General features: G+C 48.5%; 1 protein-coding gene across 1 annotated transcript in view; it reads right to left on the reverse strand.

Moving 5' to 3' along the window:
* TrpA1 (Transient receptor potential cation channel A1) overlaps window positions 1–24412 on the reverse strand; it is a 249076-nt gene that overhangs the window by 112034 nt on the left and 112630 nt on the right. The window contains 1 exon segment of the mRNA XM_070087089.1: window positions 15676–15766. Coding sequence (XP_069943190.1) covers window positions 15676–15766 — 91 coding nt within the window.

Consider the following 24412-nt stretch of genomic DNA (forward strand, 5'->3'; position numbering starts at 1 on the left):
CACGCCAGCAACACTAGCAGCTCAGTCACACACACCAGCAACACTGGTAGCTGAGTTACACACTCCAGCAACACTAGTAGCTGAGTCACACACACCAGCAACACTGGTAGCTCAGTCACACACACCAGCAACACTGGTAGCTCAGTCACACACACCAGCAACACTGGTAGCTCAGTCACACACTCCAGCAACACTGGTAGCTCTGTCACACACCAGCAACACTGGTAGCTCAGTCACACACACCAGCAACACTTGTAGCTCAGTCACACACACCAGCAACACTGGTAGCTCAGTCACAAACTCCAGCAACACTGGTAGTTCAGTCACACACTCCAGCAACACTGATAGCTCAGTCACACACTCCAGCAACACTGGTAGCTCAGTCACACACTCCAGCAACACTGGTAGCTCAGACACACACTCCAGCAACACTGGTAGCTCAGTCACACACGCCAGCAACACTGGTAGCTCAGTCACACACGCCAGCAACCTGGTAGCTCAATCATACACGCCAGCAACACTGGTAGCTCAGCCACACACGCCAGCAACACTGCTAGGTCAGTCACACACGCCAACAACACTGGTAGGTCAGTCATACACTCCAGCAACACTGGTAGCTCAGTCACACACAGCAGCAACGCTGGTAGCTCAGTCACACACGCCAGCAACACTGGTAGCTCACTCACACATTTCAGCAACACTGGTAGCTCAGTCATACACACCGGCAACACTGGTTGCTGAGTCACACACACCAGCACCACTGGTAGCTCAGTCATACACACCAGCAACACTGGTAGCTCAGTCACACACTCCAGCAACACTGGTAGTTCAGTCACACACGCCAGCAACACTAGCAGCTCAGTCACACACACCAGCAACACTGGTAGCTGAGTTACACACTCCAGCAACACTGGTAGCTGAGTCACACACACCAGCAACACTGGTAGCTCAGTCACACACACCAGCAACACTGGTAGCTCAATCACACACACCAGCAACACTGGTAGCTCAGTCACACACGCCAGCAACACTGGTAGCTCAGCCACACACGTCAGCAACACTGGTAGCTCAGTCACACACACCAGCAACACTGGTAGCTGAGTTACACACTCCAGCAACACGGGTAGCTCAGTCACACACACCAGCAACACTGGTAGCTCAGTCACACACTCCAGCAACACTGGTAGCTCAGTCACACACACCAGCAACACTGTTAGCTCAGTCACACACACCAGCAACACTTGTAGCTCAGTCACACACACCAGCAACACTGGTAGCTCAGTCACACACTCCAGCAACACCGGTAGTTCAGTCACACACTCCAGCAACACTGATAGCTCAGTCACACACTCCAGCAAGACTGGTAGCTCAGTCACACACTCCAGCAACACTGGTAGCTCAGTCACACACTCCAGCAACATTGGTAGCTCAGTCACACACGCCAGCAACACTGGTAGCTCAGTCACACACGCCAGCAACCTGGTAGCTCAGTCATACACGTCAGCAACACTGGTAGCTCAGCCACACACGCCAGCAACACTGCTAGGTCAGTCACACACGCCAACAACACTGGTAGGTCAGTCATACACTCCAGCAACACTGGTAGCTCAGTCACACACAGCAGCAACGCTGGTAGCTCAGTCACACACGCCAGCAACACTGGTAGCTCACTCACACATTTCAGCAACACTGGTAGCTCAGTCATACACACCGGCAACACTGGTAGCTGAGTCACACACACCAGCAACACTGGTAGCTCAGTCATACACACCAGCAACACTGGTAGCTCAGTCACACACTCCAGCAACACTGGTAGTTCAGTCACACACGCCAGCAACACTAGCAGCTCAGTCACACACACCAGCAACACTGGTAGCTGAGTTACACACTCCAGCAACACTGGTAGCTGAGTCACACACACCAGCAACACTGGTAGCTCAGTCACACACACCAGCAACACTGGTAGCTCAGTCACACACACCAGCAACACTGGTAGCTCAGTCACACACGCCAGCAACACTGGTAGCTCAGCCACACACGTCAGCAACACTGGTAGCTCAGTCACACACACCAGCAACACTGGTAGCTGAGTTACACACTCCAGCAACACGGGTAGCTCAGTCACACACACCAGCAACACTGGTAGCTCAGTCACACACTCCAGCAACACTGGTAGCTCAGTCACACACACCAGCAACACTGGTAGCTCAGTCACACACACCAGCAACACTTGTAGCTCAGTCACACACACCAGCAACACTGGTAGCTCAGTCACACACTCTAGCAATACTGGTAGCTCAGTCACACACATCAGCAACACTGGTAGCTCAGTCACACACTCCAGCAACACTGGTAGTTCAGTCACACTCTCCAGCAACACTGATAGCTCAGTCACACACTCCAGCAACACTGGTAGCTCAGTCACACACTCCAGCAACACTGGTAGCTCAGTCACACACTCCAGCAACACTGGTAGCTCAGTCACACACTCCAGCAACACTGGTAGCTCAGTCACACACACCAGCAACACTGGTAGCTCAGTCACACACTCCAGCAACACTGGTAGATCAGTCACACTCCAGCAACACTGGTAGCTCAGTCACACACTCCAGCAACACTGGTAGCTCAGTCACACACTCCAGCAACACTGGTAGCTCAGTCACACACTCCAGCAACACTGGTAGCTCAGTCACACTCCAGCAACACTGGTAGCTCAGTCACACACTCCAGCAACACTGGTAGCTCAGTCACACACTCCAGCAACACTGGTAGCTCAGTCACACACTCCAGCAACACTGGTAGCTCAGTCACACTCCAGCAACACTGGTAGCTCAGTCACACACTCCAGCAACACTGGTAGCTCAGTCACACTCCAGCAACACTGGTAGCTCAGTCACACACTCCAGCAACACTGGTAGCTCAGTGACACTCCAGCAACACTGGTAGCTCAGTCACACACTCCAGCAACACTGGTAGCTCAGTCACACTCCAGCAACACTGGTAGCTCAGTCACACACTCCAGCAACACTGGTAGCTCAGTCACACACTCCAGCAACACTGGTAGCTCAGTCACACACTCCAGCAACACTGGTAGCTCAGTCACACACTCCAGCAACACTGGTAGCTCAGTCACACACTCCAGCAACACTGGTAGCTCAGTCACACACTCCAGCAACACTGGTAGCTCAGTCACACTCCAGCAACACTGGTAGCTCAGTCACACACTCCAGCAACACTTGTAGCTCAGTCACACACTCCAGCAACACTGGTAGCTCAGTCACACACTCCAGCAACACTTGTAGCTCAGTCACACACTCCAGCAACACTGGTAGCTCAGTCACACACTCCAGCAACACTGGTAGCTCAGTCACACACTCCAGCAACACTGGTAGCTCAGTCACACACTCCAGCAACACTGGTAGCTCAGTCACACACTCCAGCAACACTTGTAGCTCAGTCACACACTCCAGCAACACTGGTAGCTCAGTCACACACTCCAGCAACACTGGTAGCTCAGTCACACACTCCAGCAACACTGGTAGCTCAGTCACACACTCCAGCAACACTGGTAGCTCAGTCACACACTCCAGCAACACTGGTAGCTCAGTCACACACTCCAGCAACACTGGTAGCTCAGTCACACACTCCAGCAACACTGGTAGCTCAGTCACACACTCCAGCAACACTGGTAGCTCAGTCACACACTCCAGGAACACTGGTAGCTCAGTCACACACTCCAGCAACACTGGTAGCTCAGTCACACACTCCAGCAACACTGGTAGTTCAGTCACACACTCCAGCAACACTGGTAGCTCAGTCACACTCCAGCAACACTGGTAGCTCAGTCACACACTCCAGCAACACTGGTAGCTCAGTCACACTCCAGCAACACTGGTAGTTCAGTCACACACTCCAGCAACACTGGTAGCTCAGTCACACTCCAGCAACACTGGTAGCTCAGTCACACACTCCAGCAACACTGGTAGCTCAGTCACACACTCCAGCAACACTGGTAGCTCAGTCACACACTCCAGCAACACTGGTAGCTCAGTCACACACTCCAGCAACACTGGTAGCTCAGTCACACACTCCAGCAACACTGGTAGCTCAGTCACACACTCCAGCAACACTTTTAGCTCAGTCACACACTCCAGGAACACTGGTAGCTCAGTCACACACTCCAGCAACACTGGTAGCTCAGTCACACACTCCAGCAACACTGGTAGTTCAGTCACACACTCCAGCAACACTGGTAGCTCAGTCACACTCCAGCAACACTGGTAGCTCAGTCACACACTCCAGCAACACTGGTAGCTCAGTCACACTCCAGCAACACTGGTAGTTCAGTCACACACTCCAGCAACACTGGTAGCTCAGTCACACTCCAGCAACACTGGTAGCTCAGTCACACACTCCAGCAACACTGGTAGTTCAGTCACACACTCCAGCAACACTGGTAGCTCAGTCACACTCCAGCAACACTGGTAGCTCAGTCACACACACCAGCAACACTGGTAGCTCAGTCACACACACCAGCAACACTGGTAGCTCAGTCGCACACTCCAGCAACACTGGTAGCTCAGTCACACACACCAGCAACAATGGTAGCTCAGTCACACACACCAGCAACACTGGTAGCTCAGTCACACACTCCAGCAACACTGGTAGCTCAGTCACACACACCAGCAACACTGGTAGCTCAGTCACACACTCCAGCAACACTGGTAGCTCAGTCACACACTCCAGCAACACTGGTAGCTCAGTCACACACTCCAGCAACACTGGTAGCTCAGTCACACACTCCAGCAACACTGGTAGCTCAGTCACACACTCCAGCAACACTGGTAGCTCAGTCACACACTCCAGCAACACTGGTAGCTCAGTCACAAACACCACCAACACTGGTAGCTCAGTCACACACTCCAGCAACACTGGTAGCTCAGTCACACACTCCAGCAACACTGGTAGCTCAGTCACACACACCAGCAACACTGGTAGCTCAGTCACACACACCAGCAACACTGGTAGCTCAGTCACACACTCCAGCAACACTGGTAGCTCAGTCACACACACCAGCAACACTGGTAGCTCAGTCACACACTCCACCAACACTGGTAGCTCAGTCACACACTCCAGCAACACTGGTAGCTCAGTCATACACTCCAGCAACACTGGTAGCTCAGTCACACACTCCAGCAACACTGGTAGCTCAGTCACACACTCCAGCAACACTGGTAGCTCAGTCACACACTCCAGCAACACTGGTAGCTCAGTCACACACTCCAGCAACACTGGTAGCTCAGTCACACACTCCAGCAAGACTGGTAGCTCAGTCACACACACCAGCAACACTGGTAGGTCAGTCACACACACCAGCAACACTGGTAGCTCAGTCACACACTCCAGCAACACCGGTAGCTCAGTCACACACTCCAGCAACACCGGTAGCTCAGTCACACACACCAGCAACACTGGTAGCTCAGTCACACACTCCAGCAACACTGGTAGTTCAGTCACACACACCAGCAACACTGGTAGCTCAGTCACACACTCCAGCAACACTGGTAGCTCAGTCACACACTCCAGCAACACTGGTAGCTCAGTCACACACTCCAGCAACACTGGTAGCTCAGTCACACACACCAGCAACACTGGTAGCTCAGTCACACACTCCAGCAACACTGGTAGCTCAGTCACACACACCAGCAACACTGGTAGCTCAGTCACACACGCCAGCAACACTGGTAGCTCAGTCACACACTCCAGCAACACTGGTAGCTCAGTCACACACTCCAACAACACTGGTAGCTCAGTCACACACTCCAGCAACACTGGTAGCTCAGTCACACACTCCAGCAACACTGGTAGCTCAGTCACACACTCCAGCAACACTGGTAGCTCAGTCACACACACCAGCAACACTGGTAGCTCAGTCACACACTCCAGCAACACTGGTAGCTCAGTCACACACTCCAGCAACACTGGTAGCTCAGTCACACACTCCAGCAACACTGGTAGCTCAGTCACACACTCCAGCAACACTGGTAGCTCAGTCACACACTCCAGCAACACTGGTAGCTGAGTCACACACACCAGCAACACTGGTAGCTCAGTCACACACACCAGCAACACTGGTAGCTGAGTCACACACACCAGCAACACTGGTAGCTCAGTCACACACACCAGCAACACTGGTAGCTCAGTCACACACTCCAGCAACACTGGTAGCTCAGTCACACACACCAGCAACACTGGTAGCTCAGTCACCCACACCAGCAACACTGGTAGCTCAGTCACACACACCAGCAACACTGGTAGCTCAGTCACACACACCAGCAACACTGGTAGCTCAGTCACACACTCCAGCAACACTGGTAGCTCAGTCACACACTCCAGCAACACTGGTAGCTCAGTCACACACTCCAGCAACACTGGTAGCTCAGTCACACACTCCAGCAACACTGGTAGCTCAGTCACACACTCCAGCAACACTGGTAGCTCAGTCACACACTCCAGCAACACTGGTAGCTCAGTCACACACTCCAGCAACACTGGTAGCTCAGTCACACACTCCAGCAACACTGGTAGCTCAGTCACACACTCCAGCAACACTGGTAGCTCAGTCACACACTCCAGCAACACTGGTAGCTCAGTCACACACTCCAGCAACACTGGTAGCTCAGTCACACACTCCAGCAACACTGGTAGCTCAGTCACACACTCCAGCAACACTGGTAGCTCAGTCACACACTCCAGCAACACTGGTAGCTCAGTCACACACTCCAGCAACACTGGTAGCTCAGTCACACACTCCAGCAACACTGGTAGCTCAGTCACACACTCCAGCAACACTGGTAGCTCAGTCACACACTCCAGCAACACTGGTAGCTCAGTCACACACTCCAGCAACACTGGTAGCTCAGTCACACACTCCAGCAACACTGGTAGCTCAGTCACACACTCCAGCAACACTGGTAGCTCAGTCACACACGCCAGCAACACTGGTAGCTCAGTCACACACTCCAGCAACACTGGTAGCTCAGTCACACACTCCAGCAACACTGGTAGCTCAGTCACACACTCCAGCAACACTGGTAGCTCAGTCACACACTCCAGCAACACTGGTAGCTCAGTCACACACTCCAGCAACACTGGTAGCTCAGTCACACACTCCAGCAACACTGGTAGCTCAGTCACACACTCCAGCAACACTGGTAGCTCAGTCACACACGCCAGCAACACTGGTAGCTCAGTCACACACTCCAGCAACACTGGTAGCTCAGTCACACACTCCAGCAACACTGGTAGCTCAGTCACACACGCCAGCAACACTGGTAGCTCAGTCACACACTCCAGCAACACTGGTAGCTCAGTCACACACTCCAGCAACACTGGTAGCTCAGTCACACACTCCAGCAACACTGGTAGCTCAGTCACACACTCCAGCAACACTGGTAGCTCAGTCACACACACCAGCAACACTGGTAGCTCAGTCACACACACCAGCAACACTGGTAGCTCAGTCACACACACCAGCAACACTGCTAGCTCAGTCACACACTCCAGCAACACTGGTAGCTCAGTCACACACACCAGCAACACTGGTAGCTCAGTCACACACACCAGCAACACTGCTAGCTCAGTCACACACTCCAGCAACACTGGTAGCTCAGTCACACACTCCAGCAACACTGGTAGCTCAGTCACACACGCCAGCAACACTGGTAGCTCAGTCACACACTCCAGCAACACTGGTAGCTCAGTCACACACGCCAGCAACACTGGTAGCTCAGTCACACACTCCAGCAACACTGGTAGCTCAGTCACACACTCCAGCAACACTGGTAGCTCAGTCACACACGCCAGCAACACTGGTAGCTCAGTCACACACTCCAGCAACACTGGTAGCTCAGTCACACACTCCAGCAACACTGGTAGCTCAGTCACACACTCCAGCAACACTGGTAGCTCAGTCACACACTCCAGCAACACTGGTAGCTCAGTCACACACGCCAGCAACACTGGTAGCTCAGTCACACACGCCAGCAACACTGCTAGCTCAGTCACACACTCCAGCAACACTGGTAGCTCAGTCACACACGCCAGCAACACTGGTAGCTCAGTCACACACACCAGCAACACTGGTAGCTCAGTCACACACGCCAACAACACTGGTAGCTCAGTCACACACTCCAGCAACACTGGTAGCTCAGTCACACACTCCAGCAACACTGGTAGCTCAGTCACACACTCCAGCAACACTGGTAGCTCAGTCACACACGCCAGCAACACTGGTAGCTCAGTCACACACTCCAGCAACACTGGTAGCTCAGTCACACACGCCAGCAACACTGGTAGCTCAGTCACACACGCCAGCAACACTGGTAGCTCAGTCACACACGCCAACAACACTGCTAGCTCAGTCACACACTCCAGCAACACTGGTAGCTCAGTCACACACTCCAGCAACACTGGTAGCTCAGTCACACACGCCAGCAACACTGCTAGCTCAGTCACGCACTCCAGCAACACTGCTAGCTCAGTTACACACACCAGCAACACTGGTAGCTCAGTCACACACGCAAGCAACACTGGTAGCTCAGTCACACACTCCAGCAACACTGGTAGCTCAGTCACACACTCCAGCAACACTGGTAGCTCAGTCACACACGCCAGCAACACTGCTAGCTCAGTCACACACGCCAGCAACACTGCTAGCTCAGTCACACACGCCAGCAACACTGCTAGCTCAGTCACACACGCCAGCAACACTGCTAGCTCAGTCACACACTCCAGCAACACTGCTAGCTCAGTCACACACGCCAGCAACACTGCTAGCTCAGTCACACACACCAGCAACACTGCTAGCTCAGTCACACACACCAGCAACACTGCTAGCTCAGTCACACACTCCAGCAACACTGTTAGCTCAGTCACACACACCAGCAACACTGCTAGCTCAGTCACACACTCCAGCAACACTGCTAGCTCAGTCACACACACCAGCAACACTGCTAGCTCAGTCACACACTCCAGCAACACTGCTAGCTCAGTCACACACTCCAGCAACACTGCTAGCTCAGTCACACACACCAGCAACACTGCTAGCTCAGTCACACACTCCAGCAACACTGGTAGCTCAGTCACACACTCCAGCAACACTGGTAGCTCAGTCACACACTCCAGCAACACTGCAGGGTCAAAGACTCGGCTTTCGGGTACTCTATTTTATTGTCTGTGTTGATTTTTCGTCCTTCTTCTATTTAACAGAAATTTCCCCATTTATGTTCACCAACATCATCATCAATGATCCATCATCACCTATCGTCATCTTTATCATCACTCTCAATTTTGATTTGGTTACATTTTGTGTTTTAAGACTGACAAGGCTCTGGAACTTATCGTAATAACCCTGCACGGAGGTTTTGAGCCATTGGCCAGCCAGTCCTAAAACAACAGGCCAGTGAGGTATCCACCGGACCACGCCGGCCTAATAAGATAGGTTCGGGCCCTCCATACAGCGACTTGTTTACAATCATGTCATTACCATTTACCAGTCATTATACGATAGCTGTTTGTGCAGGCACCAATTCCTTCAAAGGGAAATGCCCTCTCTGAGAGCGACTCTTTGACCCTGCTGATACCTTCTCTACTGAGTTGTACTGGCCGTGCACAGGACACTTGTGTGTGGGCTAATGTATTTACTTGGGTATGAGAAGTAGTGCCTCATGTCTCTCAGGGAGATCAATGTTGTTTTTGACAGCTACTGAGGCAGAATGAAGGATTTGTAGATCAACCTATTTTTTGCATGTTAAACGAGACGGTAAAATCATTCTTCGCTGCGAATTTAAATGCAAGACAATGTGTTCAGATAATGAAAATGAGCTTCTGCATGACCAGAGAGTCGGTGCTGTTTCCCGGGGGAAGAGTACTTCCAACCCTCCGCTGCCACCATCTGCAAGTTGGGGTTCAACCTCATCCTGGTTATTGATTACTAGGAAAGGCAGTCTGGTAGATCTTACCCTTATTAAGGAAATAGTAAACCAGCACTCATAGCCACAGGTGTATCTGTGTGTCAGCATCATTTAGAACTGCTACGCTGCTAAGATGTCCAGGGCGTCTTAGCTCAGTGCATGTATATCACGCACTCTCTTAAGGACAGGTATAGCGTACGAGGTACTAGCAAAAAGTTCCATGACTCGAACGTTCGCGCACTTCTGGGGTGAATAATGTACAACAAACTTCTTTATCAAGCAGTATGGTGAGATTCATTGCTTTAGGTCATTCTGTTGAGCAAAGATGGCATTTTTTTGTCGTGTTCTCAGTGTATTGTTGTGATTTTCTGTGTATGAGAATGAAATTTTGCGTGTGTATGTGTGTGTGTGTATGTGTGTGTGTGTGTGTGTGTGTGTGTGTGTGTGTGTGTGTGTGTGTGTGTGTGTGTGTGTGTGTGTGTGTGTGTGTGTGAGTATATGTGTGTGTGTGTGTGTGTGTGTGTGTGTGTGTGTGTGTGTGTGTGTGTGTGTGTGTGTGTGTGTGTGTGTGTGAGTATATGTGTGTGTGTGTGTGTGTGTGTGTGTGTGTGTGTGTGTGTGTGTGTGTGTGTGTGTGTGTGTGTGTGTGTGTGTGAGTATATGTGTGTGTGTGTGTGTGTGTGTGTGTGTGTGTGTGTGTGTGAGTATGTGTGTGTGTGTGTGTGTGTGTACTCACCTATTTGTGGTTGCAGGGGTCGAGTCTTAGCTCCTGGCCCCGCCTCTTCACCGGTTGCTACTGGGCCCTCTCTCTCCCCGCTCCATGAGCTTGATCAAACCTCGTCTTAAAACTGTGTATGGTTCCTGCCTCCACTACGTCATTTTCTAGGCTATTCCACTGCCTTACAACTCTATGACTGAAGAAATACTTCCTAATATCTCTCTGACTCATTTGTGTCTTCAACTTCCAATTGTGGCCTCTTGTTTCTGTGTCCCCTCCCTGGAACATCCTGTCTTTGTCCACCTTGTCTATTCCACGCAGTATTTTATATGTCGTTATCATGTCTCCCCTGACCCTCCTGTCCTCCAGTGTCGTCAGGCCGATTTCCCTTAATCTTTCTTCATAGGGCATTCCCCTTAGCTCTGGAACTAACCTTGTCGCAAACCTTTGTAATTTCTCTAGTTTGTTGACGTGCTTTATCAAGTGCAGGTTCCAAACAGGTGCCGCATACTCCAGTATGGGCCTGACATACACGGTGTACAGTGTCTCGAACGATTACTTACTAAGGTATGGAATGCTGTTCTCAGGTTTGCCAGGCGCCCATATGCTGCAGCAGTTATCTGATTGATGTGTGCTTCCGGAGACATGCTCGGTGTTATGCTCACCCCAAGATCTTTCTCCTTGAGTGAGGTTTGCAGTCTTTGGCCACCTAGCCTATACTCTGTCTGTGGTCTTCTGTGCCCTTCCCCTATCTTCATGACTTTGCATTTGGCAGGATTAAATTCGAGAAGCCATTTGCTGGACCAGGTGTCCAGTCTGTCCAGGTCTCTTTGAAGTCCTGCCTGGTCCTCATCAGATTTAATTCTCCTCATTAACTTCACATCATCTGCAAACAGGGACACTTCTGAGTCTAACCCTTCCATCATGTCGTTCACATATACCAAAAATAGCACTGGTCCTAGGACCGGCCCCTGTGGGACCCCGCTCGTCACAGGTGCCCACTGTGATACATCATTAAGTACCATGACTCGTTGTTGCCTCCCTGTCAGGTATTCTCTGATCCATTGCAGTGCCTTTCCTGTTATATGCGCCTGATGCTCTAGCTTCTGCACTAATCTCTTGTGAGGAACTGTGTCAAAGGCCTTCTTGCAGTCCAAGAAGATGCAATGAACCCACCCCTCTCTCTCTCGTGTCTTACTTCTGTTATTTTATCATAAAACTCCAGAAGGTTTGTGACACAGGATTTGCCTTCCATGAATCCGTGCTGGTTGGCATTTATACTCTTGTTCCGTTCCAGGTGCTCCACCACTCTCCTGATAATCTTCTCCATAACTTTGCATACTATACAGGTCAATGACACAGGTCTATAGTTTAGTGCCTCTTTTCTGTCTCCTTTTTTAAAAATGGGAACTACATTTGCCATCTTCCATACCTCAGGTAGTTGCCCAGTTTCCAGGGACGTGTTGAAGATTGTGGTAAGTGGCACGCACAACATATCTGCTCCCTCTCTAAGGACCCACGGGGAGATGTTGTCCGGTCCCATTGCCTTTGAGGTCTCGATGTCCCTTAGCAGTTTCTTCACCTCCTCCTCATCTGTATGTATGTCGTCCAACACTTGTTGGTGTATTCCTTGCTGGTGTCCCCATCTGGTCTGTCCCCCCAGGGTCCTTCCAGTCTCTACTGTAAATACTTCCTTAAATCTCGTGTTGAGCTCCTCACATACCTCTTGATCATTTCTTGTGAGTGCTCCACCTTCTTTCCTCAACCTTATCACCTGGTCCTTGACTGTTGTCTTCCTCCTAATGTGGCTATACAGCAGTTTCGGGTCAGATTTGACTTTCGATGCTATGTCGTTTTCATACTGTCACTGGGCCTCCCTCCTTATCTGTGCATACTCGTTTCTGGCTCTTCTACTAATCTCCTTGTTTTCCTGGGTCCTATGCCTCCTGTTCCTTTTCCATTCTCTGTTGCACTTAGTTTTTGCCTCCCTACACCTTCGGGTAAACCAAGGACTCGTTTTGGTCTTCCTATTATTTCTGTTTCCCTTGGGAACAAACCTTTCCTCTGCCTCCTTGCACTTTGTTGCCACATATTCCATCATCTCGTTTACTGATTTTCCTACCATTTCTCTGTCCCACTGAACCTCCTGCAGGAAGTTTCTCATATCTGTTTAGTCCCCCCTTTTATAGTTTGGCCTGTCCCCTTCAGTTCCTGTTACCTTCTCCACTTGTAACTCTACTATATAATCAAAACTCAGAACCACGTGATCGCTAGCTCCAAGGGGCCTCTCGTAAGTGATGTCCTCAATGTCTGAACTGCTCAGGGTGAACACAAGATCCAGTCTTGCTGGCTCATCCTCCCCTCTCTCTCTGGTTGTGTCCCTGACATGTTGATGCATGAGGTTTTCAAGTACCACATCCATCAGCTTGGCTCTCCATGTTTCGGGACCCCCATGTGGCTCCAGGTTTTCCCAGTCGATCTCCCTGTGGTTGAAATCGCCCATTACCAGCAACTTTGCTCTGCTCGAGTGAGCTCTTCTTGCCACCTCAGCCAGTGTGTCCACCATCACCCTGTTGTTTTCTTCGTACTCCTCTCTTGGCCTCCTGCAGTTCTGTGGTGGGTTATACATCACTCCAATGACTACTTTATGTTCTCCGGACTGAATTGTACCTACAATGTAGTCTCTTTCTCCAATCATGTCCATGCCTTCCATTTCCTCAAATCCCCATCGGTGTTTTATGAGCAGTGCAACCCCTCCTCCCCCTCTACTCCTTCTATCTTTCCTCAGCATCTGATATCCCATTGGGAAGATTGTGTCTGTTATTGTCTCAGCGAGTTTTGTTTCTGTGACTGCTATGATGTCTGGGGATTTTTCACTGATTCTTTCATTCCACTCCTCATGTTTATTCGTTATTCCATCCGCGTTTGTGTACCAAACCTTCAGTTTCTTTTCTATCATTGTGGTCATGCAAGAATATTGGGGTTGGGGAGCAAGAGCCTTGGTGGGGGCCTATATGGTGCTGTGGTGTAGGTGGGGTTTGTGTTGATGGGGATGGGGTCAGAATGCCCATAAGGGACAGCTGTTGGGGTGAGGTTTGTGATATGGGGGTTGGTGGCAGAGGGAACAGTGAGTGGGTTGTAGTATGTAGTACATGTGTACCCAATACTTGCTTCTCAGATTGTACTGTCTTTGTGTCCTAAAACATTATCTCTCGAAACTGTTGTCAGGGCTGTAGTCCCATTAGCCCCGACTTAATCCTCCTGCCTATTCCTTGCTCCTACAAATTTTATCTTCCTACTACTGCTAGGTGTTGTGTGTATGATAATCCCTCTGGAGCAGGGTTTGTGATAGCCAGCTACCAGTGATCGTAGGGCCGGCTCTACCACTCAAAAACTTCCCGCCAACCACAAACAGGTGATTTGTACGTTACTCCTCAGAGCGGACGTCCATCCAGATGCCTGATGTACGATGCTCGCTGTACGATGACTCGTGCACCTCGCCCTTCCACCTCTGACTTCTTCAGCTATTCTTTTCTCGTTGCCCTTTTGAGTCCTCATTTACCACACTTATCACTTGTATACTGCTACTTTTATAATTTACACTTCACTTTTGGTAAGTACACTTCTTATTTGTGATGACACCCAACCTGTTATGGCGGCGCTACTTCCTCAGGCCTACTGCTGCCACCACCTCTGCTTATATATATTTATGTATATGTATATATATATATATATATATATATATATATATATATATATATATATATATATATATATATATATATATATATATATATATATATATATATATATATCCCCTTTCTTGCTAGCTTATTCACGCTGTGTGCTACATCACAGTTTGTCGTTAGCCAACCTCTTAATTCTATTTGATCTTTTCTCTTTAGTCACTCGCTTTGTACTTTGTTATGTGTAACAATGTGGCAACAAGTGCCAACTAGGCCTCAACGAACTGGCACTTTGAAATTTTGTTGTATAATTTCAGGCTTTCTCTGGCCTTTACTTTATTTATTTTTGCTAATACTTTGGTTATCACTTGTAGGGTTGTTCACTGTGTGTGTGTGTGTGTGTGTGTGTGTGTGTGTGTGTGTGTGTGTGTGTAAAAGTTTATTTCAAGATCGTTAAAGAGGGTAGTGAAACAAAATTCTTCTGCCAGCATCTGGCGATGAGTCAATGGGTCGCACACAGTGTTTTAAATGGTTTTTCTCCACTCAAGGATGGATGAACATCAGTCGAGGATGATGAACATTCTGGTCCTATATCAACGTCAAAAGCGGATATCATTGAAAAAGTGTGAAGATCGTCATCAGAGTATCCAGGACATTTCAAGTGCTGTGGAAATTTTTTATGGGTCGTGGTGAAGTATTTTTACTGAAGATTTGAACATGAGATGAGTGGCTGAGAAATTTGTGCCTCATTTGCTGACTCAAGACCAGAGCGACAATCGTTTTCTGGCGAGAAACAACATAGTGGTCATCCCCCCAAACTCCCAGCTCCTCAGATCTCTTAATCTCTTTCCCGCCCCCCCCCAAAAAAAAATGTTACTCAAGGGGCGGTGTTTTAACGACGTGGAGGAGATTGAAGAAGAATCGCAGTCCGTACTAGACGCTGTTAGGAGAGAGAAGTATTGGCAGAGGCGCTGTGATCTGTGTATAACCTCTCAGGAACGTTTTAATAGAACCTCGTGTCATATATAACCATTGAACTTAACTGTAACCTTTTGGGTGACCATTATAAGGTACCAACGTCTCTATCATCTACCTTAAGCATCCTTATCTTCATCCTCAAAACCATAATCGTCAATATCATAATCAACATCACGCACATTGATAACGCCCTCACTCACTCCTCTCTCTCTCTCTCTCTCTCTCTCTCTCTCTCTCTCTCTCTCTCTCTCTCTCTCTCTCTCTCTCTCTCTCTCTCTCTCTCTCTCTCTCTCACTCTCTTTCTCTCTCCATGACTCACCAGTTGATGAGAACATCAATGGCGTCCAGAGCTTCGTGGGTTACTGCTGTGTGTAGAGGTGTGCGTCCCTGCCTGTCCCTCCCGTTGATGTCTGCTCACCACCAGTCCACGTCACATGAAATATTATAAAAATTCGGTTCAGTAAAAGTGTATGTGTGTGTGTGTGTGTGTGTGTGTGTGTGTGTGTGTGTGTACTCACCTAGTTGTGGTTGCAGGGGACGAGTCACAGCTCCTGTCCCCGCCTCCACTGGCCGCTACTAGGTCACCTGTCCCGCGCCATGTGCTTTATCATACCTCTCCTTAAAAGAATGTATGGATCCTGCCTCCACTACATCCCTTCCCAGACTATTCCACTTCCTGACAACTCTGTGACTAAAGAAATACTTCCTAACATCCCTGTGGTTCACCTGAGTTTTCAGCTTCCAACTCTGACCCCTTGTTGTTGTGTCCCATCTCTAGAACATCATGACTCGGTCCACTTTGTCGATTTTTCTCAGCATTTTATATGTCGATATCATATCCTCCCTATCTCTCTTGTCTTCCTGTGTTATCAGGTCTATTTCACTTAACCTCTCCTCGTAGGACATACCTCTTAGCTCTGGGACTAGTCTTTTTGCAAACCTTTGCACTTTCTCGAGTTTCCTTACATGCTTGGCTAGGTGTGGGTTCCAAACTGTTGCTGCATACTCCAATATGGGCCTAACGTATACAGTGTACAGGGTCCTGAACGATTCCTTATTAAGATCTCGGAATGTTGTTCTGAGGTTTGCTAGGCGCCCATATGCTGCAGCAAGTATTTGGTTGATGTGCGCTTCAGGAGATGTGCCCGGTACTATAGTCACCCCGAGATCCTTTTCCTTGAGTGAGTTTTGTAGTCTCTGGCCCCCTCGACTGTACTCCATCTGTGGTCTTCTTTGCCCTTTCCCAATCTTCATAACTTTGCACTTGGTAGGGTTGAACTCCATAAGCCAATTGCTGGACCTGGACCTGCCCTTTGTAGTTCTGCCTGGTCCTCGTCCGATTGAATTCTTCTCATCGACTTCACAAAATCTGCAAACAGAGACACTTCTGAGTCTATTCCTTCCGTCATGTCGTTCACAAATACCAGAAGCAGCACAGGTCCTAGGACTGACCCCTGTTAAACCCCGCTCATCACAGGCGCCTACTCTGACGCCTCGCCACGTACCATGACTTGCTGTTATCTTCCTGACAGGTATTCCCTAATCCATTGCAGCTCCTTTCCTGTTATCTCTGCCTGTCCCTCCAGCTTTTGCACTAATCACTTGTGTGAAACTGTGTCAAGTGCCTTCTTACAGCCCAAGAAAACGCAATGTACCCACCCCTCTCTCTCCTGTCTTACTGCTGTTACCCTGCCATAGAACTCCAGTAAGTTTGTGACACAGGATTATTCGTCCCTGAAACTGTGGTGGCTGTGTGTACTCACCTAGTTGAGGTTGCAGGGGTCGAGTCCAAGTTCCTGGCCCCGCCTCTTCACTGGTCGCTACTGTGTGTGTGTGTGTGTGTGTGTGTGTGTGTGTGTGTGTGTGTGTGTGTGTGTGTGTTAGTTACCATTTTGTTACCATTTTGTCCTAGGCACATGTCGATTAGACACTAGGCCTGTTGTATATGAGTGCGTGTGTGTGTGTGTGTGTGTGTGTGTGTACTCACCTAGTTGAGGTTGCGGGGGTCGAGTCCGAGCTCTTGGCCCTGTGTGTGTGTGTGTGTGTGTGTGTGTGTGTGTGTGTGTGTGTGTGTGTGTGTGTGTGTGGTAGTGTGTGTGGTAGTGTGTGTGGTAGTGTGTGTGGTAGTGTGTGTGGTAGTGTGTATGGTAGTGTGTATGGTAGTGTGTATGGTAGTGTGTATGGTAGTGTGTGTGGTAGTGTGTATGGTAGTGTGTATGGTAGTGTGTATGGTAGTGTGTATGGTAGTGTGTATGGTAGTGTGTATGGTAGTGTGTATGATAGTATGGTAGTGTGTATGGTAGTGTGTATGGTAGTGTGTGTGGTAGTGTGTGTGGTAGTGTGTGGTAGTGTGTGTGGTAGTGTGTGTGGTAGTGTGTGTGGTAGTGTGTGTGTGTGTGTGTGTGTGTGTGTGTGTGTGTGTGTGTGTGTGTGTGAGTGTGTACTCACCTAGTTGTACTCACCTAGTTGAGGTTGCGGGGGTCGAGTCCGAGCTCCTGGCCCCGCCTCTTCACTGATCGCTACTAGGTCACTCTCCCTGAGCCGTGAGCTTTATCATACCTCTGCTTAAAGCTATGTATGGATCTTGCCTCCACTACATCGCTTCCCAAACTATTCCACTTACTGACTACTCTGTGGCTGAAGAAATACTTCCTAACATCCCTGTGATTCATCTGTGTCTTCAACTTCCAACTGTGTCCCCTTGTTACTGTGTCCAATCTCTGGAACATCCTGTCTTTGTCCACCTTGTCAATTCCTCTCAGTATTTTGTATGTCGTTATCATGTCCCCCCTATCTCTCCTGTCCTCCAGTGTCGTCAGGTTGATTTCCCTTAACCTCTCCTCGTAGGACATACCTCTTAGCTCTGGGACTAGTCTTGTTGCAAACCTTTGCACTTTCTCTAGTTTCTTTACGTGCTTGGCTAGGTGTGGGTTCCAAACTGGTGCCGCATACTCCAATATGGGCCTAACGTACACGGTGTGCAGGGTCCTGAATGATTCCTTATTAAGATGTCGGAATGCGACATCTATGGAAAATAGTGCCTATGGCAAGCACTGAAATTGCACCCCTGTCCAAACATCCATAAAATCTGCACTGTATTTTGACCTAATAATTTATATAAGTGGTTTAACAATGTAGCCATCCTAGTGCTTCTCATCATTGATAATTAAAGACAGATCATACATCTGAAGAAAATTCTTTTTTCACTGTCCAAAGATGGCTTGCCTGATTTTAACAAAAACGCTCATTGGTACCCCTCTTCAAGAGGTGCAAAGGGCACGTGCTATATCTGCCATACCTTAAATATGCCACTGTACAGTGTAGATGGGGTTTCTACTGGGGGGCTGTGAGTGCAGAGTGTGGTTTGTTTTGGGTTAATTTCATTGGTTGCAGTGTTCTGTGAGTGGTTCTATAGGTGGTTGTGATTGCTGCTCCTCTTGACTCCGGGTGCCTGTGCCTGACTCTAGCCTTGTCTCTTTTTCTTGCCCTTTGTGTCTTTGTATCCTCTCAGTTTTTGTTATTCTGTTCTCATTCTGTTGTGATCTAGACACACCCACTGGTATTTTGTTGTTTACTTTAGCCATGGTGTCTGCTGCAGGATCCTGTTTCACACTGTTTCTGTCCAGAAAATAAATTTTACTTGCTATTTTTTCCCCTCAAGTATCCCCCATTCTCTGAAAATTTATCTGCTCAGTCATGTCCTCCTCTCCTGCTTGTTTGATGATACTGTCAATCTCTTCTTTCTCTCATTGACGTCTTGCTTCATATGTCCTCCCTTCAGTCTCCTGAATCCCATGAATAATAACTGACCTCTGCCTCTAGTCTTCCCATTGTCTTTCCCTTCACATTTCTGGGCCTGATTTAATCATCACCATTGGTGCTTCTCTTATCATTTCCTGGATCTCCTGTTGGCCTGATAGTGCCTCTGCAGGGATGCTTATCACCTCATCTTACAATCTCATCACTTAATGCTGTCCCTGTGCCCAACAGCATGTCACTTTCATGCCTTAACATTTCTCAGCTGCCTGGTGCCTTGACAGGGCCTCTACACCTTCCATTCCTTCAGTTCATTTATTAGATATTGGTGTACCTGACGATGCCATGACCCTTCCATTCTTTTGCTTTATATCCTGCTTCAGCATTCTCAGTTCATCTTCTAGGCTTTGTATCCTGGCCTTTGCAGCTTCGGTTTGCAGCTCCCATTTCTTGCCCTCTGCATCCAACCTCTCCTCCATTTTAGGAATAAGCTCACCTAGCTTCCTCTCCCAATCTTGTTCCATCTTTCCTTGACCCCTTTTGTCCATTCTTAATTTCAAAACCAATCTTCATCAGTTTCCCTGGCTTTTTATCTTCCCCTCTGGGGTTCCACTTCATTTTGATATGCTAGTTACCACAAAGTGTATGTGTATTGTGTATGTGTACTGTGTGGGAGCTTCTAAGCTAATTAGCTTAGAAGCTCCCACACCTCCATATGCCCTCGGATGGCAGCCCAACAGCTAGCATTGCTGGCTGCGCCATTCTTGTAGGGTTGGTTGGTCCTTTGGTTTAAAGTGTCATGTAGTTCTCGTTTACCATGAGGCAGGCCAGTACAACATGGGTTCCAATCCTAGGCTAGCGCAGTGTCATTATTGATCAAGACCACTCGTTCGTGGTTACAATAATATATATATATATATATATATATATATATATATATATATATATATATATATATATATATATATATGTATATATATATATATATATATATATATATATATATATATATATATATATATATATATATATATATATATATATATATATATATACATCTATATATATATATATATATATATATATATATATATATATATATATATATATATATATATATACATCTATATATATATATATATATATATATATATATATATATATATATATATTTTTTTTTTATTTTTTTTTATTATCACACTGGCCGATTCCCACCAAGGCATATATATCACTCCATATAAGTAGTGCCGAAGGCGGCTCAGCGGTTTCTACGGCTGAGCGCTGTATTCCTGAGCGGTCTCCTCCCGAAAGGTCTGTGGCTGAGCAGTCTCCTCCCGAAAGGTCTGCGGCTGAGCAGTCTCCTTTTCACACCTTTATGCTAATGACCTCACCCACGACCCCCACCCACGACCCCCACCCACGACCCCCACCCAAGACCCCCACCCATGACCCCGCCCACAACCCCTCCCACGACCCCCACTCACGACCCCCCACCCTCGACCACCTCACCCTCGACCACCTTGCCCTCAACCCCCCACCACACCCTCAACCCCCACCCACGCCCCCACCCTCCCTGCCCTCGCGCCGACCTGCCGCCCGTGCGCCCACCTGCCGCGCCCTCGCGCCCGCCCGTGCCTTCTGCAGTGCCTTCTGCAGTATCGTCCGGATCACCGCCGCGCCCCGAATTTTTTTTCCGATTTTTTTCGAATTTCATTTTCTTATGATCTCCATCTCCTGGGATCAAATTTTTGAGGTTCCCCCTCCCACTTTCACCCCATCCCTAATTTTTTCGAATTTTTTTTTTAATTTCATTTTCTTATGATCTCCATCTCCTTGGATCAAATTTTTTGGGTACCCTTCCTTCCACCCCTAAATATTCCTGCTCCATCTCCTTGGATCAAGTTTTTCTCGATAATACAAAGACTCCATCTCCTTGGATCAAGTTTTTTCTCAATATCAATAATACAAAGACCTCTCACCATCCACTTCTACCCTCTATGTCCAAGTATTTCTCTTCCATCTCCTTGGATCAAGTTTTTTTCGATAATACAAAGACTCCAATTCCTCGGATCAAGTTTTCTAGATATCAATAATACAAAGATTTTCCCCCCACACCTCCCACCATCCACTTCTACCTCAAATATTTCTACTCCATCTCCTTGGATCAAGTTTTCTCGATATCAACAATACCAAGACTCCATCTCCTTGGATCAAGTCTCTGTTGTGTGTGTGTAGGTGTGTAGGTTAGTTACCATTTTGTCCTAGGCACATGTCGATTAGACACTAGGCCTGTTGTGTGTGTGTAGGTGTGTAGGTGTGTAGGTGTGTGTGTGTGTAGGTGTGTGTGTGTGTGTGTGTGTGTGTGTGTGTGTGTGTGTGTGTGTGTGTGTGTGTGTGTGTGTGTGTGTGTGTGTGTGTGTGTGTGTCTGTGTGTGTCTGTGTGTTTGTGTGTGTGTGTCTGTGTGTGTCTTTGTGTTTGTGTGTGTGTCTGTGTGTGTGTGTGTGTGTGGTGTGTTGTGTGTGTTGTGTGTGTGTGTGTGTGTGTGTGTGTGTGTATGTGTGTGTGTGTGTACTCACCTAGTTGTACTCACCTAGTTGAGGTTGCAGGGGTCGAGTCCAAGCTCCTGGCCCCGCCTCTTCACTGGTCGCCACTATGTCACTCTCCCTGAACCATGAGCTTTATCGTACCTCTGCTTAAAGCTATGTATGGATCCTGCCTCCACTACATCGGTTCCCAAACTATTTCGCTTCCTGACTACTCTGTGGCTGAAGAAATACTTCCTAACATCCCTGTGATTCATCTGTGTCTTCAGCTTCCAACTGTGTCCCCTTGTTTTTGTGTCCAGTCTCTGGAACATTCTGTCTCTGTCCACCTTGTCAATTCCTCTCAGTATTTTGTAAGTCGTTATCATGTCCCCCCTATCTCTCCTGTTCTCCAGTGTCGTCAGGTTGATTTCCCTTAACCTCTCCTCGTAGGACATGCCTCTTAGCTCTGGGACTAGTCTTGTGGCAAACCTTTGCACTTTCTCTAGTTTCTTTACATGCTTGGCTAGGTGTGGGTTCCAAACTGGTGCCGCATACTCCAATATGGGCCTAACGTACACGGTGTACAGGGTCCTGAACGACTCCTTATTAAGATGTCGGAATGCTGTTCTGAGGTTTGCCAGGCGCCCATATGCTGCAGCAGTTATTTGGTTGATGTGCGCTTCAGGAGATGTGCCTGGTGTTATACTCACCCCAAGATCTTTTTCCTTGAGTGAGGTTTGTAGTCTCTGGCCCCCTAGACTGTACTCCGTCTGCGGTCTTCTTTGCCCTTCCCCAATCTTCCTGACTTTGCACTTGGTGGGATTGAACTCCAGGAGCCAATTGCTGGACCAGGTCTGCAGCCTGTCCAGATCCCTTTGTAGTTCTGCCTGGTCTTCGATCGAATGAATTCTTCTCATCAACTTCACGTCATCTGCAAACAGTGACACCTCAGAGTTTATTCCTTCTGTCATGTCGTTCACAAATACCAGAAACAAGATCAAGGTGTACAGAGCCATAGTCCTCACCACACTTCTCTATGGCTGCGAAACCTGGACTGTCTACAAACGTCACGCCAGAAAGTTGAACCACTTTCACACCACACGGCTCAGAAAAATTCTTGGCACCAAATGGCAAGATAAGATCCCAGACACAGAAGTGCTGACTACAGCTGGCCTGCCTAGCATCTACACCATCCTAATGCAGACACAGCTTCGCTGGGCAGGTCACGTTGCTTGCATGCCAGACCACCGGCTGCCAAAGAAACTCTTGTTTGGCGAACTGCAGCATGGAAAGCGCTCTCTAGGTGGCCAAAAGAAGCGCTATAAGGACACCCTTAAGACTGCTCTGAAAGCTTTCAACATCAACCACACCATGTGGGAGCTGATAGCTCAGGGCAGGAATGACTGGCGAGCAGTTGTCCAGAAAGGGGCGACATCCTGCGAGGCAAGCAGAATCTCACTAGCTGAGCAGCGCAGGCAGGCGAGGAAGACCAGAGGCATCAGACCCCTCGATGCCGCCACCCTTCCCTGTCCACACTGCCAGAGAACGTTCCGTGCGCGGATTGGCCTGACAAGTCATCTGCGTACCCACCAACTTCGACCCCAGGATGACTAGATGGTCCTCGTCGAATCGACGGACAAACAACAACCAGAAACAGCACTGGTCCTAGGACTGACCCCTGTGGGACTCCGCTGGTCATAGGTGCCCACTCTGACACCTCGCCACGTACCATTACTCGCTGCTGTCTTCCTGACAAATATTCCCTGATCCATTGTAGTGCCTTCCCTGTTATCCCTGCTTGGCCCTCCAGTTTTTGCACTAATCTCTTGTGTGGTACTGTGTCAAACGCCTTCTTGCAGTCCAAGAAAATGCAATCCACCCACCCCTCTCTCTCTTGTCTTACTGCTGTCACCATGTCATAGAACTCCAGTAGGTTTGTGACACAGGATTTCCCGTCCCTGAAACCATGTTGGCTGCTGTTGATGAGATCATTCCTTTCTAGGTGTTCCACCACTCTTCTCCTGATAATCTTCTCCATGATTTTGCATACTATACATGTCAGTGACACTGGTCTGTATTTTAATGCTTCATGTCTGTCTTCTTTTTTAAAGATTGGGACTACATTTGCTGTCTTCCATGCCTCAGGCAATCTCCCTGTTTCGATAGATGTATTGAATATTGTTGTTAGGGGTACACATAGCGCCTCTGCTCCCTCTCTCAATACCCATGGGGAGATGTTATCTGGCCCCATTGCCTTTGAGGTATCTAGCTCACTCAGAAGCCTCTTCACTTCTTCCTTGGTTGTGTTCACTGTGTCCAGCACATGGTGGTGTGCCCCACCTCTCAGTCTTTCTGTAGCCCCTTCTGTCTCCTCTGTGAACACTTCTTTGAATCTCTTGTTGTGTTCCTCACATACTTCACGGTCATTTCTTGTTGTCTCTCCTCCTTCCTTCCTTAGCCTGATTACCTGGTCCTTGACTGTTGTTTTCCTCCTGATGTGGCTGTACAACAGTTTCGGGTCAGATTTGGCTTTCGCTGCTATGTCATTTTCATATTGTCTTTGGGCTTCCCTTCTTATCTGTGCATATTCGTTTCTGGCTCTACGACTGCTCTCCTTATTCTCCTGGGTCCTTTGCCTTCTATATTTCTTCCATTCCCTAGCACACTTGGTTTTTGCCTCCCTGCACCTTTGGGTAAACCATGGGCTCATCCTGGCTTTTTCATTATTCCTGTTACTCTTGGGTACAAACCTCTCCTCAGCCTCCTTGCATTTT

The sequence above is a fragment of the Cherax quadricarinatus genome, chromosome 20, assembly GCF_038502225.1.
Source record: "Cherax quadricarinatus isolate ZL_2023a chromosome 20, ASM3850222v1, whole genome shotgun sequence".
In the NCBI taxonomy this organism is placed as follows: domain Eukaryota; kingdom Metazoa; phylum Arthropoda; class Malacostraca; order Decapoda; family Parastacidae; genus Cherax; species Cherax quadricarinatus.